Source organism: Sceloporus occidentalis, unplaced genomic scaffold (assembly GCF_023333645.1).
Source record: "Sceloporus occidentalis isolate IW3139 unplaced genomic scaffold, rSceOcc1.0.p SCAF_125, whole genome shotgun sequence".
Lineage (NCBI taxonomy): Eukaryota > Metazoa > Chordata > Lepidosauria > Squamata > Phrynosomatidae > Sceloporus > Sceloporus occidentalis.
This window is the reverse complement of record NW_028317105.1, coordinates 143107-161603: the sequence shown is the minus strand read 5'-3', so window position 1 is coordinate 161603 and position 18497 is coordinate 143107. Positions and strand designations below refer to the sequence as shown.

General features: G+C 39.7%; 1 protein-coding gene across 1 annotated transcript in view; it reads right to left on the bottom strand.

Annotated features, from left to right (window-relative positions):
• The window catches only part of LOC149281980 (connector enhancer of kinase suppressor of ras 2-like), a 180444-nt gene extending 165360 nt beyond the window's left edge, over positions 1 to 15084 (bottom strand). Inside the window, exon 1 of the mRNA XM_089498753.1 lies at positions 15024 to 15084. Coding sequence (XP_089354879.1) covers positions 15024 to 15075 — 52 coding nt within the window. The 5' untranslated portion in view covers positions 15076 to 15084. The remainder of the gene's footprint in view (positions 1 to 15023) is intronic.
• Positions 15085 to 18497: the final 3413 nt, after the last annotated feature.

The window sequence follows — 18497 nt, the reverse complement described above, 5'->3', positions numbered from 1 at the left end:
TTAAGCATTCTTGGTTGAATTGCTCTTAAACTTTTTTATGTACTATTTATTATCATGATGATTCTCTGTAATTGCAACTGAAGCTTAGGTTAGTGTCTCGGAAAACAAACGTCCCAACATCTCCGATAGGCAGGGCTGCTTTATTAATTGCTTGATCAAGATAAAGGAAAAAATAAACAGCGTATCCAAATTAAACAATCCAATGATTGTCCGCATTAAATTCATTGACTCCGGGCTGTGCTGATACCAAAAAATAACGATACTCACATTAAGGGCTGAATTCGTTCTCAGTAATAAAAAAGGGAAATTACCTATAATTATTAGATCACGTTCTAGATCATCAGTTGTTGTCTCGGATTTAAGTTGTCATAGAACCTCACCCCAAAACCCAACATCCTCATAAGAAATGAAACACTCTGGAAGTAGTGTGAGATTTCACATATTAACAACGTATAACAGCTGCTTCCCGCTGCGGCTCATTGATTTTCAGAGAGCGGGATTGGAACTTGTCCAGCGCTAGGATAATCCATCGACGATCCCCCTTCTAGAAGCTTTTCGAGCGGGTGGTTGCGCTCTGTATCACCTACTCATGCAGAAATGGATAAATGAGTTTCCTTTATTAAACATGGTTAATATATTGGAGGAAAATAGCATTACAAATGTAGATCTGTCATTCGCTATCAAGGGAAACTAGAGTATATCGGAAGATAGGCCAACTGGGACATTATTTATGGACCATGGAAAACTCCATAACATGCCAAACACTCCACCTTGTTTAAAGCAACACTCTAGTCATCATATATTTTTTCTGCAGAATCTTCCCGTATGCATTTGCCCCTAGGTCCACCTTCCAGCTCCTTGGCCCCCAGTCAGGTCCGGGGCTAGCTCGGCAATGGTGTCACGTGGAGGACTAAAGAGACCCCATGCGCAGAAATGTTTCCTGCCACTGATTGGCTGCTTTAAGTTATATCTCAGTAACCTATCGGTGAAGAGGTTGGCCATCAAGCTGATAGCACTATAGCCTCCGTAACGCTCTATTATTTCTACAGTGAAATACAGTTAAAGCCCAATGCATATAATTGTATTAAACGAATTAAAACTATTACAAATACTTTTGGTCAGGTGGCTGGCTGGGGCATTTAATTCCATTCTTGAGAGCGCATATTTTGATACTTAACCGCCCAACGGTTTTGGAAATAGATGCTGAGGACAGTTTAAGAATTTAGACAGATCGGTGCTTGATTGTCAGCTCTCTGGGGAAGTTCCGATATCTTCTCTTGCTTAAAGACGTCATTGTGCGGGATTCACAGCCGTCTCGACTGTCCAGACCTTTTTATCCCTTAAGGAAAGATTGTGTTTCACTTCCTACCGGCATGTTGATTCCACAAGGAGCTGCTTCGCTCAACTTGATACAAGCAGTCGGGAGGGGAAAAAAATGGTTCTTACTCAACGGCGGCATTTAAACTGAGAAAATCTGAATGCAAATTGCACAGACTAAACGTCATTCGAGAAAAGGGCATCTTTCAGCCACAAGAAAGTTAATTTGCCAGACTGTTAATCTCAAGCACGGTGGATCAGCCCGTAACAGATATAATGTACTCCTTGAAAGAAAAAAAGGGTTTTTTTTATTATATAGTAAAAAAAAAAAAAAACACAAGGAATCTGCCCCAGACTCTATATACATTCATCATGATTTCAATTAAAATCATTTCCGAATGCATTGAGCGCACAATGTCTTAAAAGTGCTTAAAAATTACATGCATAGACGCTGTTAAAAGGTGGTGGATATCTGTTATTAGAAGGAAATTTTACCTTACTGAGAGGGTGGTAAGTGGAACAGCCTCCCAGCTGAAGTGGTAGAGGCTAATACAGTAGAGGACGTTAAACATGCATGGGATATGTGCATGGCTCCTGAATCCAAGACATGACCAATGAATGATTAAGAATGAGTATTTGAGTGATTGAATGAGTATTTACAGCAGAGAAAACACGCAGACTAGGCAAGCCGAATGGGGCTGATCTGACGGCAAATTCTATGTTTCTAGCATTATTTGAAATTTCATTTTCTTATGCTATTGAAGCAACCAATCCGTGGTAGAAAAGTACTCCCAATTCAAATCAAATGGAGCACTTTCCACGCATGCTCAACAGGTCTCAACAGACTCCTGCCCGCATCGCCTAGTGGCAAAGAAATGCGTTTGGCTGAGCATATCACTTGTATGGATAATAGTTGGGGGGGGCAGGGAAAGAGGCAAATAAAACATACGTTAATGTGTGGTGGCCATGCTTAGGTCATTAGTTGGCCGCGGGCTTCAAGAGACAGGACCACCTTGTTATCCACAGCGCTCTTGGAGTTTTGTATTTCCAGGTTATATATATATATATATATATATATTCAATTTATTAACCAACTTTTTTTTAAGGTAAAAATTGAATGACGTGAATGGAATAGTTGGCGTGATTATAGAAGAAGCTCGCTGGATTGTGAATTTAGTAGTAAGAGTTTACTGAATTGTAACATTAGCTGCAAGCCAACTGAACTGTGCCGAGTGCTTTAATTTAATGGATTCTGCTGAGGTTTCAAGAGACAGTGATTCATGTCATCAGATTAAATTTAAATAGGATTCATCACCATTGGCCTCTACGTATATTTGAAAATGTTCTTTTTTTTTGCAGGAAAATCCTGACTAGGAATTAATTATGACCGCCCAATGCCCAGGGCGACAAAGGAGCCTTGGCAGGGGCAGGTACAGGGGGGCAGCGGCCCTGGTCCTTCACTACCATGGAAAGATAGCTCTATTGAGTGGTTGGGCTCCACTGTGTGTAGCTTCTTAATGGCCCGGTTGGGGCTTACTAACCCTAAGGAGATCTTTGCTGACATAGCCTTCATGGTACTTCTTCTCCTAAGCTGTATGACCTTGGATCACGTCATGTCCCAACGCTCTGCAAAGAAGATGTTCAACAGGAGAAAGAGGACACCCACCACAATGTAAATCCTGTAGGACAGCTATGGGTGCTCCTTGGCTCAGGTTCCCACCTGGCTGGACTACGGATGACTCGGCTGCCTAGCACATGTGGTCTCATGTTATGTTTTTAAGCTCTTGCAGCTCTATAAGCCACAAGTCCAACGGCTGTCTCTCTAAGACCCCTATCTCTCTCCCCAGTTCCAGCACAGAGAATGCCTTCAGCCTCACCCTTAACCCTCCTCCCAAAGCTTCAGACCTTTTGAAAGGGCATAAGTGCCCAGAGCTCTGTGGACCCTTAATTCAACTCCTTGTAGACCACGTATTTCACGTATTTCTAAACAGAGGCTGTAATATATTTATTTATGGAAACAAAATCTTTTAATAGGTACAGGTATGTATTATGTGACCATAATCCGCTATCGACTGTGATAATCCCGTTATAACTGCCCTAGTATCTACTTCTGGCTTCCAACAGACGCTAGCGGCAGATAGCCTCTTACATTGTAATGTAAACGCTCCGTACACAAACATTTAGCGCAAACACTTAACACATATAACTCAATTTAAAGAGTAACACACGGATGATTTAATTCAGCCATTTAATGTCAAACAGCAGGATAAGGTAACATTACAATACAAATATTTTTGGGATCACCCTAAAGACCGAATTATACCGAGATGGCCTATTCTCTGGCATGTCGATGGTCCATTACAGTTTTGGCCCTGGGTTGCCTCTGTAGATTTTTCCATTGACTCTCAGGGATCAATTTATGAACTTTATATGAAATACACGGAATCTCCCTTTGATGTAGGGTTCTAAGTATTCTCATTCCAATAACTGCAGCAATTAGAAAGAAACCTCTTCTGAAGAAGCTTGCGTTCAGTCTTGTTTTTTTCCCTTTAAATTTTTATTTATTAAATTATTTAAATTGCATTATTCTGTAGAATTAGAATGCAGGAGATCTCCTGGCATGTGATTTATTTACCACCGCTGCTGGCTTCATGAACAATGGATCGTTAGACCAATCAGTGGCAAGAATAGTCAGACCACGGAGGGGACTGGCAGCTGCAGCTTCTCCTTAAGGTAAGTGATTTTTTTTGTACAGAATGCATGTAAAAGTACTTTACTTTGCGGAAGAAGTCTGGGACGTTAAACTATGCTGTTAAAGGAACCTCGTTACCTTTATGACTTGATACAGACGTTACAGCGCTGGCATGGATATTGCTGGTTATTTAACGGAACAAAAAAAGATCAAGTCCGCTAAGGCGATTTTTTCACATCCATTGATACTAATCAGAGTAGCGATGTTCATTAAGTTATTGCTTACTCAACACTATGCCTGTTTAGGAACTCATTAATATTCCGAATGGCTCTCATTTATCCGATTAAAAATGACAGACACATGACATGGGAAAAAAAAACCAACCTCTTTGGCTTATCGTCGGGAGGGAGAAACATTGGAGTTTATCCATTTCTGAAGAAGCTCACGCAACTAGACGGGGTTAGTGTATTTGTTTTTATGAGCAAGCGGTTTGGGTTAAAGAGCCCAAGGCAAAGGGCTTAATGCAATCCAAGGTCTCCTATTAACATGGCAGAAAATACGTCTGTGTCTCGAAATAGAATTTATTAGGATGAACCTTGCATGTATTTAGCTCCTGCGCGATGCATAGACAAGGGAAGATTAACTGTATCTGACATGTTTGTGTAAAGCAGGAAGTGATTTAATGAAGAGTAAGAAGATTGAAAGGGGTTTGCCGGAGAAGCGTGTGCTCTGAATCCTAAGAGCCCCGAGTGACATCACTAGCGTAGTCTCTCTTCCATACAACCCCCCCCCCGCTTTCTCCTCTGAACTAGCTTTAAATCAGGGAATTACTTGGAAGGAAAATCCGCCAGCTAAACACATAATTATTTTGAACAGGATCAATGCAAAACAGCTAATCAGTAAAAAAAAAAAAAAAAAAAAAAAAAAATTCTATTTTTTTTCATTTTAATTTTTGCATTTGTTTTGTAAATATTTTTTTCTTTTATATTTTTTTCGATTTATTTAGAAAACTACAGCTACAATTGGACTACAGTGACAAAATAACAAAGAAGTGGGGGAAGCACCAATGGACATATATTATAGGATTTAAATTTATTTTATACAATGTGATTAGTAATATTAAGATATCGTGTAAGCTCATAATTTAAAAGGTCATCATTTTGCAAAATTTTTTATAAAATAAGCTATATATATATATATATATATATATATATATACCATATATATATTATGACTGCTCTGTGTCTGTGAGGCTCTTTAAAGCTAGTTATAAATATCAGCATTAATATCTAAGGCCACTTTTAAAGATATATAACAAAGTAAAATTATATACAACAGTGGGTGGCTAAATTAAAAAAAAAAAATCAAAAATCATTATTTTTCAAATTTAATATTATATTTTTATTTATTTATTTTTTATTATTTTTTTTTAAACAGCAAATTGTTCCATTCGAACTATAACTAGCCTCCGGAACACAGCCCAGCTTCTATTCTTCCAATTTTCCTGTGTTTCAGTGGCTTCCATTCAGACTTTCATACATATTTAGTAATGTAGGAAATATTGTTCAAATGTGCTTGATATAAAATTTGGGATGAGTTACCGCAGATCTCAGCCTATTTCAATTTGATTGCAAATATATAAAGCATTATTGCTAGAACAGATTTCTGTGATGGTCCATTACTTTTTAAGCCATGTTTTTATTGAACTACTTGAGAGACTAAAGAGAAGTTTGATTTTAAATGAAAGAAAAGTCCTTTCCATAAATACATTCAGTCACACTCACTTAGATTTTGTTTAAGAACGAGAGGATTTGGTTGACAAATTAGAAGTGTTCCCCATCACCTCTATGCTTCACAGTGAAAAACAAAAGCTACTTTCCAAAATTAATATAGACTTAACCCTTAATCATGTAGGTGATTGTTATAAAAGTAGGTAAAGAATAATTGGTTCTCTGGAGAATATCTCTACAAAACTGAGTTTGAGCTACCAAACTCAACCGAGTCTTTGTAAATGTTGGCTGGCCATCAGGATGACACTGGACAATTACCTACTACTGCAAAGAGCCAGTCCTACAGAGGCATCTCACAAAGAAGATGCTGGTTATATGAGTGATTCCTTCTCCTCCCAATGTCGTTTCCAGTTACAGCCAAGCACACAGTATCTCTTGAGACTATTCATTAATTAAACTCAGCACAAGCTAAACTCAACTGGTGAGGTGGGCGCACAATGTTGCTGGCCACCTAGCATACCTGGGAACCATCAGGGAGTCTCCTGGTGAAGGACTTCTTCCCTGAGTCAGTGCCTGGTTTTTTTTCCAGACAGGGAGTGGCATTTGCTTATATCCATACCTAGGAACTTTCTAAACAAGCTTAAGACACTTTAAACATTAACCCTTCGGCGGTCTATCAACCACTTCTCACAAACTCACCAGCCCAGCAGAGGGTGAGCTCCGAGTTAACCAACCCTGGGATGCTCCCAGGTGTACTCCTTAGACCTGCTGTAATTTACAGTAATACCCCTGACTCAATGGAGAAAAATACATGCCCAGCCATACCACATCAGTGAGAATAAGCCACCTATTTATTAATATAATTAATTATTTATTAATTTAAACAGGTTAACTTAAAACCCACAAAGGCACAGATAAAAGCATAGAAGTGGCAGTATAAAAAGGGATCCATGCTTTGATTAGCTCTGCTCACTTAGGGAGAATAATTATGAACATATGTGTATGTCAAGAATGACAAGAGGAACTGTAACATCTCAAATAAAACCACAAATAAGTCATCCACTGAAAACCCTTTACCCCTTGTGTTACTATAAATGTGTTATATTATATGTTTTATTTGTAATATTCTTCTTGATATGTTTCTGCGCTAACATTCCACCTACCGCCATTAAAAAATAATCATGGAATTTCACTAATGTGCTTTTTCAGATTAATAATATTTCTCAAAGAAAAATCAAGACATCCTGTTGAGCTTTTTGGACAGCAGATGGAGAGTAAAGAGACTGTAAACACAAGTTCGATTATAGCACTCAGTTAGCATCTGTAGATTGAGACATTGTCCCAATGGAGAGTAGCAGCTCTCTCTGCCCCAGTCTCCCGGTACTCTGTATTCTCCATCGGCGTCTGGGTAATACAGGCTACCAGCAAATATGTAACTATGGCAGAAGCTCCTTCATGTCATTGGCACCTGCTGGCATTTAAAGGTGCTGTCCCACATGGGGGGGGGGGGCTCTTAAAATATCCCCTGAAACGTTCTCATGAAGAGAGAAGTAAAAAGAAACCCGCCTGTCATTTTGGTTTTCTCCTTAATGCCCCCTGTCTCTTAAAAACTGTGTTTAGAAATGTATTGTAATACTACAGTTGCCTAGAAACAGAGTGTTGTCAATCCTTAAAACCCCTCCCCAAAATCTTACATCATAGCAGTCTGACCTCCTACAGCCACTCCCATTTGCCATTTCATGCTCAGACAGATCCTAATACATAGTGATGGCCAATGAGTGTGATGGAGTAAGGTGTCCCGTGTGATAGGTGATACAAATGATGTAGGATGTTATAGTTGTGAAGTGTATTATGTAATAGGGGTGATGGGAGTGACGTGTGATAGGTATGAGATGTTTTGTATGATAAGTGTGATGTGTGACAGGTGTGATGAGAGTGAGGCCCCTTTAAACTAGAAGTGCTTAAAGACAGGATTCACAGGCCCTCCTGAAATATTTTCAACAAAAAAATACAGCGAAGTGGTATGTTATTATAAAAAAGGAAAAAGCTTATTTAAGATTCATACCATAGGAGTAAACAATAATATAAAAATCTAGCAATGTTAGGAAAAAAACATCTTTATGAAAAAAACACCTTAAAAAAGAAGGTGCTGAGATATGGATCAGGATTTATAGAATAAGGAGGCAGGAAAATGATTTAGCCTCCAGTTCTGGGGCTTCTGGATATTTCAGTGCTGTTTGTATGTCCACACATAGTATATATACATTCAGTATATATATATATATATATATATACATAGTATATAGATGGTAGAACTGCCTTGTCGCGCATATCTAACTGAAGTGTGCTTGGAATTCCACCCCTTACCCAGCATGGTGTTTAACATGGTGATTCTTACTACTTAGTACATGTAGAGTAAAGTGACTTTGTTTGCCTATTTAAGTAAGCATTAAAACTGAAGCCAATATACATAATAATGAGCTGCTTCGGCCGTGTTTACAGAGTCCTGGCAGATGGCCGCTGATGACTGTTGTTGAAAATGTGATCATATATGCATTAAATATCACCTTTAAATGTCATAACCAGAAGACAAGAAGACTTCGAAGGTTGTCATGTTTATTTAAAAGTTCTTATTTAGCACAACCTTCCATTAGAACATAAAACATGCAAAATAACTGTTCATTTTTTTTAAATGTATAATTACTTATTTATATAGTGCTAACAAAATACTCAGCACTTCACATGTTTCATGAAATATGACCAGCAACATATTTACATAGGTTCGGCAACCCAGAGCCATCCCTTGCGGGATGTGGCCGGGACTACCCGCTGACGTCAATGGGTGGTCCGGCTGACGTAGAGAGCGGCCCCGTTTAAGCTGACATCCTAGGACACACCCCCATTTAAGGTGAAATAGGCGGGGAGTGGGGCGTGTCTGGACCCTGCAACCCAGAGGATTTGGGTGTCAACCCGGAGAACTGGCGCTTCAACCATAGTCTCTTTGCGAAACCTGGAGAGTTCCCAGGTATGCGGAATGGACAAAATTTGCTTTTCATTCAAAAACAAGAACATTTCTAAGTGACCCTAAACTTTTGAACGGTAGCGTATATATAAAGAGTCCACACACCAATATATGTGCTATATGAGCACAAATAAAGTCAATACCATAACTACGTGAAGATCAGAGACCCAAAATAAAGACCCCAACATTTCAGTTTGTAGAACACATTTATCAAGGAGCGTTCCATGCTTATAACAGGTGTCTGTACAGAAAAATAAAGTATTCTGTTCGTTGGATGTCCGTGGATACGCGAGCATCTGGTGGTAAACTGGGCGGGTATCATCCCGAATAGCCACATCAGAACAACAATAATTGAGTGGGATTTACCATTAAGAAAATAAATAAATAAATAAATAAATAAAGACTGGTTACAAAGCTTGGGGCCATACAATTAGTAACAGACGTAATACTAACTCATTCACCAAAGTACCTCTCTGAGTTGGTGTGGCCAGGCCAGAGAGAGAAAACTTGTGCTCCGCCATATTGCTAGTGGCAAACAGGCAAAGAAAGGGACAGAAAGCAGCTGGTTAGGGAAACAACCTTAAATGTGCCAGCTCCCCCCCCCCCCCAGGCCATTTCAGTCTTAATAATACAGCTCTATATACAGTAACAAAATGTATCACTGAAGAGAATTAGGTTTTGTTTCACATTTTTCTTTGTTCTCGACTTGTCTCCTTCCGTCCGTTATCGCCTCTTCCCACTCATGTATCCAGGATTTTACCCTGACTCTACTTATTCTCTGTAATTACCTCTCCTGCTCCTCAGACTCTTTCTTACTTACTAAAAAATAAACTCTCAGGGGTCCTCTAAGTCATTATATCCGTTCGTGTAAATGACGAAAGGGTTCTTGGCTTTCCTTATTTCGTCTTTCCTAAATGAAGGCCGCGCTTAAGATTATGCTGTAGTCTGCAATCAACCAAGTACTAATAGCCTTAAACCAATTCCAGTAAATATATGTTGAGATTTCAAACGCGGCCTTAATATAAACCAAGCCGCGCTGACGTTTTAATTACTGGGAGGCCGAAAACTGGGGTAATAATCACCGCTAATCTTCGAGGAGTATTTACAATTCATAATAAAAACAGAACCGAGCTTAGTTAGCCGACTTAGCAATCATGCAAAGCCTCGAGTGGAATCAGTGAAATTCACAGAAGAAGAGGAGAAATTATTAACACATTAAATTCTGTGCCCATTGCATACTACGCCTAATATCAGTTCTGTTTTTAATTAAATAAAAATATGTAAAATAAAGCTTAATTATTTTATTTGTCTCTGTTTATTTAGGATGCATTTATATTGCAAATCAGTAGCATCTAAAGAAAAGAAAATATTAAATGAGTCTAGAACAGAAACTCATATTTATAATTCTGTTCTTAATTGTCTAGGTTTTCAAGAAGTTCTGATGAGTATGTATGGATATTGCTAGCTCTCTTGGTTAATAGCAAATTGTTTCATAAATGCGATCTCTTGTGTATTTGCTTTACAGAAGTTTCATTTTTACGTGTATAAACTTTACTTGCATTGTTTTAAAGTAGTTCATCTAGTGTAGAGACGCTGTCTGCGCTGCATTGTGGTGGAGAAGACTTCATGGCGTCTGTTCTGGCGGTGTCCTTTTGCACGGGGGTTGTTGGATTTTGTTGGAAAACGAACTCAAAGACTCCGTGGAAAGGAAGCTCCTCGCCTACCGCTCTGTTCTGTGTGGACTCTTTCCAGGAACTCACACAGAGAGGGTCATAGAAGAAGAATGGCGCCTAATGTGTTGGGTTAAGGACACTTTGTGGTCTGCCAGGAACCACCTGAACGTGGGTAGGGAACAGATCACTATCCCTGACTCTCGGCTTGTTTAAAGACAATTTTATCATTCCTAGTCTTGAGGAAGAAGGCTAATCCCTAGCCCTTGCTCTCCTGCCACCACATTCCTTGAACTTTTGGTATAGCTCTTTCCCCTATGCCATTGCTGCTATGGTACCACATTTTGGGTTTTTTTTTCAGAATTCTTTAACTCAAAAAAAACCCAGTCTCAATAGCCAAAAAGCCTTGGCCGTTATCAACTTTGACTGCCACAATGTCACCCAAGGAGAAGGCCTCTTAGTGACTTGGACTCCACTTTGAGTAACGAATGAGTTAAACAAATACCATTGAAGTATTCCAATTTAATCTCTAAAGCACCTCACTTGGTCCCTGCGGATTTTGCTGCTGTTACTGATGTTTAACAAAGTCTTCTGGGAAATCAAAGCGGCCTTCAGGCCAAAGTAAAGTCCTATCTTGCTCTGCTATGGCTTTTATATTATAAAGCCTTTTAATTATTGTGAAGAAAAACAGGTAAAGGATGACAGCCGGTGTGTCTCTGGGGTTGGCGCCTTCACGCTCGGATACATTAGACAAATGATACAGGTAATACTAGCAATACTCAGATGACATCACTACATATTGTATACGTTATTTCAGTCACCATTCACTGTGTGATCATTAACGCTGCACCCTTAATTGTATCCTTTAATGAAATAAGAAGAAAGAAGAGTTCCTTTTCTTGAAAGTCCTTGTATCCATTCCTGGGAACCTCCGAAGGTAGGCTATGCAGAGCTGTCCATCTTCTGGAGGAGTGGCTTTTTGAGGGGTGGGACAAAATGTGCATGGAGGTGGGGCTACTTATCAATGGGGCGAGGCTATCCCCAGCCAGCCTTAAATAGGCAGGAAGTTGGAACGGAAGCTGGCGGGCCAAGGACCGCTCCCCTACTTAGCCAAAGAAGAAGCTGACCCTGAGACTCAGAGAAGCAGGGCTTCACCAGGAGACCCCAGGTGAAACCCAGAGAGTTCCCAGATAGATTTGCACCCCCTTCTTCAACTGTGAGCTTGGCTCGCGATAGACTTTCCATAACATCAACATGACCTGTTATGTCTCAGGGTTTATTTTCTTTTGGAAGAAGTCAAAACAGTTGCAAAATAAAAGCTTGTGGATCATATATGGAGACGTCAACCTTCAACAGCAGGGAAAGGCAGGGCTTTGTTCAGAACCCCAAACGCTAATATAATTACTTCTATATTTACACATTAATGATTAACAAACATGGTGCCTGGTGATGGATATTATTGACTCAATACATTTGGGTGCATGAATGTCTGCAACATATACTCCGGAAATAGAATCTCCCTAACAATAGAAAACGACTTTCCATAAAACACGCTCCGTATGCCGTGTTAGTATTTTTCATGCTTCAGCACTTTTGAAGATACTTTAGGAACACATTTGCAGTTCCATTAGATTAGAATATATTTCCCATCATACACCTGACCTCTTCTTCCTTATTAAAATGTTATACATTTTTTAAATCTACGTGCTGGTATCTGTCTCATGGGCATGGGAAATTAGAGGTCTCTTCTTAAAGTGAACACACGCTACATAAAAGACAGGACTTTTTTGGGCTGTGGTGTCTGGGGTTGCCCAATGTCCGCCCCCCAGCTGCCCCCTCTGCGGTTTATGGAGGCTGTTCTGGGTAAATAGGTCAGTTGGGGGGGATCAAAGATCTCCTTTGTTTCCAGTCAATGTAGCATCGGGACGCCTGGGGGGGCTTGATTACCCAAGAGGGTGATTTGCCTTCTAGTTTTGTAGCAGGAGGACTGCTGCCCCTATACTTTAACACATAAATTTTAGATTGCAAGCTCTAGTGACCAGGACACAGCGCTGCTTCTTAACATTTCTGATTGTGGGTACAACACCGTAGAATTTGTTGGCGCTATATAAATCTGACACAATAATAACAACAATGCACATTCTCTCACCCTAGGAAGAAAAAGCCATGGGACAGTGAAATGAACCAAAAGACCCCAGCTTTCCCTATAAAAGACTAAATACTATGGCTCAAAAATCATGTATTTTTTATGAATTCATATAATTTGCCAGTTTTTGACCTATACATAGCAGACGCAAGTTTAAAGTTTGGAATATTAATTATGCAGAATCAGGGTGATGCCAATTGAACAAGCGGATGCGATTCAGTTTGTAGCAATAGGTGTAACAATGTTCATTTGATAAGTAATCAGAACTAATTGCAATCGGCTTCGTGCTTACTCGGTAAAAACAGATAGTTAAAAACTCTTTTGTTTATTATTGCAAATCATACAAATATTCTAACCCTAATAGTTCCTAATGAACAAGGGATTAAGTGCCACTTAAAATTCTGTCAACCGCACAAATAAAAACAATGCAATAAACGCTTATTAGAGTTTTCTTTGTATCGCATAATTTAGTCTCTTTACAAAAAACATTCCAGCTATTTGCACAAAGTTCTGAGTGTTTGGATCATTATATATATATATATATATATATATATATATATATATAATCATTATTTATTCTGTTTTAACGCTTTAAGCGCCAAGGAGTTTCCTTAAATATAGCTTTTCTTTAAGGGAAATATTTTCAACAATATTTCTAAAATATATATTTTTTTTTTATTTAAATGTATTAAAAAAATGTTTTTTAAGGAAAATAAAATGTATCCATCGCATTCTTATTTTTAGAAACAGAATATCGCTTCCTCTAATTATCTCAGTTCTGAGATGTATATCCTCATTGATCCCATAGAACAATTTCCCAGTGGAAGCCGGCGAGACGTCCATTCTGGTTATAGAAGACATCCAGAGGGGCCGGATTCCTGGCACATAACAAGCAAATTCAGACTCATCCGTTGCTGACCTGTTTAAGATCATTAGAATTGTCTCCTTGCGGAGCCAACAGTCGCTCTGGCTCCTTGGCCACTCTGTGGGCCTACAGGTGAGGTGTGGATTACAAGGCACATCATCCTCAGCCAAACCAGTAGTTAAAGGATTTTAGGTTACCAGCACTGTTGTAAGCAAACCTCTTGGAAGATAATGCAGTTTTCGTCTCATAGGCAGGAATAAACAACAGCTGACAATCTAGATACAACTTTACCGCTACAACTCCCATGACCCTTAGCCAGCCATAAAGCTGGTGGGCCATCATGAGAAATGCAGCCCAGTGCTAGTTAGATTGATGTTAGCTATCTTTCCCCCTTCTAATGTTTCGGTATACATGATTCTAGCTGTGTGTGTGTGTGTGTGTGTGTGTGTGTGTGTGGTGGGGGGTCTGTCTTTTGGTTAACAGGTCTTCCAGTAGCTATGACTGGTAATAATGATCGAGCGGCCCCCCGTTGGATATCATGTCCTTAGTATGAAACATGATGGACAGCAAAGGTGTTCCACTATATGTATACATACATATACCGTATATATATATATATATATATATATATATATATATATATATATACAGTATATAAAATGATACATATATAGTATACGATATATGTGTATATTTATATATATATATGTGTGTATATATACATATATAGTATTTATTATATACATTGTATATTACAGCGCGTATATTTATGTGTGTGTATGATACAGTAACCAGACCAATCAGATTTTCTTATTGCAAAGATCTTGATTTTACAAACCATATTTTACTCGCAGACAGTGGGAGATCCCCACGCACAAAGCCGCCCAATGACAAACAAACGGAATTACTTATATAATCTTAGAGGCGACCAATGAAGAGAGATGCAAATTATCACCTGATAGCGTATCCCTTCATCCACCGCAAATCCCTGCACAAACAAGAATGTTTTCGAAGAGTTTCAGGTATTCCCCAAATGATCCTCTTCTAAGAAAATCCACCTCCTATAGGATTTTCCATATATTGCAGGACTGCACTGTCCACGGTGCTTACACTCCATGCGTGCACACACACACACACACATACACACAACACGGGGGGTTCTAATAACGATACGTGTATCGGAAATCACTACACCAACATTCCGTGATCACGGCGATATGTTCTCCCAACAGCTGCATGTATCACCGAGCTAAAAGAACACAATTCCCATTCATTTCTCGGCGAAGGTCTCATCGGATCCAGCGGTTTACCTCGCTTTCTCCGGATGACACTAGCAAAGCGTTCGACGGATGGTTATATTTAGACAGCAGCACCGATTTCGCCGACGCTAACTCGATACCCCGCACGCGATTCCCCCTGCATTAGATCCACATCGCAAGTATCAAGCAGACATTCTCTAAATCAAGTAACAAAAATATAAAAAAAGTAACAAGTACTCTATATCATCACATAAATATAATATATATAGGCATGCCACAGATACACCCACCGCAATATAGGATATATCGGCTGATACGGTACCTTTCATCCAGTCTATCACTTGATTTGGGCACCACTTGCTGATAGGTTCCATAACAAGAGCCATCACCAAATTCACTTTATCAGTCACCCAATATGATGGAGAAATGGATCGGGGGATATTCAGAGCATGGCAGAGGTGGGGGGGGGGGGGTTGAAATGATTTTTTTTTTTACAATGCAGTCTTAAGCCAAGAAGAAGAAGAAGAAGATGCTTTGTCCCCAGCAGGATTCGGCTGCACTGATTCAGTAATGTATAAAATTGCACTGGCTGATCGGTTGTAGCCCCTCCCCCGCTGCACACAGCCTGCAACACGCTCCAGCACACGGAATCAGCAAATGCTGCAGTACAGTATATGTGTACGGACGCTTACGATAGTAACCCCCCCAGCTTATCGGATCCCTCTCGCCGCTATGCAAGCCCATGGCGCGACCCAGCCTGTGCTGGCGGCCGCCACGTCGATACATAGAGCAAAAAAGAAAAATTACCCCACCTCCCCTTCTTTTTCTTCCCCCTCTTCTTCTCCCCCCCAGGTATATGGGCCCCTTGTCTTCTTCTTCCCCCCTTCTTCTTCTTCTTCTTCTTCTTCCCCCCTTCTTCTCCCCCCCCAGGTATATGGGCTCCTTGTCTTCTTCTTCCCCCCCTTCTTCTTCCTCTTCCCCCCTTCTTCTTCTTCCCTTCTCCCCCCCCACAGGTATATGGGCTCCTTGTCTTCTTCTTCTTCCCCCCCTTCTTCTTCTTCTTCTTCCCCCCTTCTTCTTCTTCCCCCCCTTCTTCTTCTTCCCTTCTCCCCCCCCCCACAGGTATATGGGCTCCTTGTCTTCTTCCCCCCCTTCTTCTTCTTCTTCTTCTTCTTCCCTTCTCCCCCCCCCCCAGGTATATGGGCTCCTTGTCTTCTTCCTCTTCCCCCTTCTTCTTCTTCTTCTTCTTCTTCCCCCCCCCCAGGTATATCGGCTCCTTGTCTGGAAGCGTAACCCAAACTCTCGGCTCAAGCCTTTCCGCGCCTGCAACGCTTCCCCTGAGAATCAAAAAGAAAGATCAAGAGCAAAAAGATGCAATCCGGCGCATGTTGTTAGCTCGGCGCAAATATTAATGCTATTTTACAGTTTTACGACACCATTAACGTCAAAGAAAAAATCTCAACGCATCCATAAAATCTTTGGTTAAATTCGAACATAATGCTCGAACTTGTTCGAATGTCTTAACTTTTTATGATTTTTATTTATTTAATCAAGAAGTGATTTATATATATATATATATTTACGTTTTCTGCAAATGCAGTTTAAATATTAAAGTTATCATCATCATCAGACATCGTAAAGTTGCAAACATTATTTATTCTGTTGTTTGCTCCAATTTATTATTTGTTTCATTAACCAATATTTGCTGTTGTTGTATTTTTAAGGATGTAATTGAACAATTTTTCTAATTCTAATGTGTTTCAACCTTTTTTGTGAATTATTAAAGTCAAAGTTTATTTAAACATATTTTATTTCCTTTATACATATATATATATATATATATATGTAATGTTTAATTATAGTTAAGGGTCTTTCAGGCGGTTTTACTAAGCGATGGAAAGTTAAAAATGCCAGAGTTTTTGTATAAAATCTAATTTTTCCGAAATGATGATTCTAAAAAAGATTGTGGTTATCGCTGCCACATTCTATGTTGCAGCCATCAAGGTGACGCAGGAAGATTTAATGAGGTCTATTGCAGGGGCAGCCAAAGGGTACCGTTTGACTACAATTAAACTATGACTCCCATGATCCTCTGGTTGGGATTATGATGTCTGTAGATCATCAAGACCTGAAGTTCCACCTATTCACTCTACCTGATCCAAAGTCATATGGGTTGGTGGTTGGGTTGCCATCTGTTCAGGCTTCACCTGGAGATTCCCGGAATGAAACCATAAGCACCGGTGAAAGATATCATTACCATTTATTGATTTCTATGGGTTGATTGACACATTCAGCAGGGTCATGGAGCATGGTGAAAGGACACATTCTGTGCATGCTCAAGTAGACACTCAGGAGGAAGGTTGAAGTATGCTTTCAAGCCGTCTTCATGGTTTTTAGACTGTGGTGATGACTCCTGGTCACTGAACATTTTGCAAAAAGAAAATGGTGACATTCAAAATGTGAAATAGTTAGGAAAAATTTCTACGTTTCTGATGCAGCTGCTAGGTGTCCACATGTCTTTGCTCTCAGCTCAGACTTTTACTACCTCTATTTACTCTTTTTTCCTTTTGCTCTTCATCCTCCTTTTTTCTCTCCCCTCTCTCTCCCCCTCTCCTTATGTCTTCTGTCTTTTCTTTCCTCTCTTTTTGCTCTCCCCCTCTAGCCTCTATTTTCTCTCTTATCTCTTTCTTTTAGTCTCCGCTCTCTGTTTTTCCATTTCCTTTATTCTCTCTTTTCTCTCTTCCCCTTCCTCTCCTCTCCTTCGTACTCGTCTCTCATCTCCATTCTCTCTACTAAGCATTTTAGCTGTCGCCCATAAAGCCGCTCCTCCATACAACCTTTCAAAAAGTGTCCAGGGAAAAAAAGCGGCAATCTTAGTTGATGCAATGATCACTCTTTTTTTGTTTGTTTGTTTTTGAGGTTCTGAGCGCACATAAATTGTCATCTAATATAATCTCTTCCTAAATTCAGCCGATCAGTTGAGCTCCAACTGAGAACCATGAATTAGCCAAGAGGAGTATAGCATGGTGTACCCATCATGTGCCAAGTGTTATCATCCCACATACAGAGTTAAAGGTTTCTATTACAAAGGATAAAAGTTCAGTAAAGAAAGTTTGTCTAAGAATGAGATAAGATCAAAAATGTGGTCAAAGATGATTGGACGATGGGCTCTTCTCTCCCGTTTTTTTAAGATTTCATGTTCTTAGCTGAGGACTATAGAATTCCCGAGCACCGGTTGGTGTTCGTAGATCAATTCACTTTCCCGTCTTAGATTGATTTGTTGTGAATGCATCATGGCTGTCAGTTGATTCCACCAGACACCGGGACCTGCTTATCGGAAATCTCCTGGGATATTTAGGGCTGTCGTTGCTCTTGTTAGATTTCTGTACACACTGCCTCTAGAAGATAAAAAAAAAAACAATACCATGGACGCTATAGAGAATTGGGAGATGGAAAAAATAGTCATTTCCAGAAGGTGATCAAAGAACTGGATTCCATTACTTTAAATTGTCGGAATATTGGGGCACCGATCACTTCATTCATTGGTTCACAGTACATATCTCTTACTTAACATAGATGGCACTATGACATAATCACCATGTCTGAAAAGGATAGACATTGTGAATTTTCTAGATTCTTTTTTTTTGATGATCCGAAGAAAGTCGAACCAAAACCCAAAAATTTAATCTATTGCCAATTTTGGCTCAAATGGGGGAGAAAAAAAATCCTTCCTGATTCCAAAAAGGAATTAATCCCTGGATCAACCTAGATACATAATTAATCGGGGTGGGGGAAA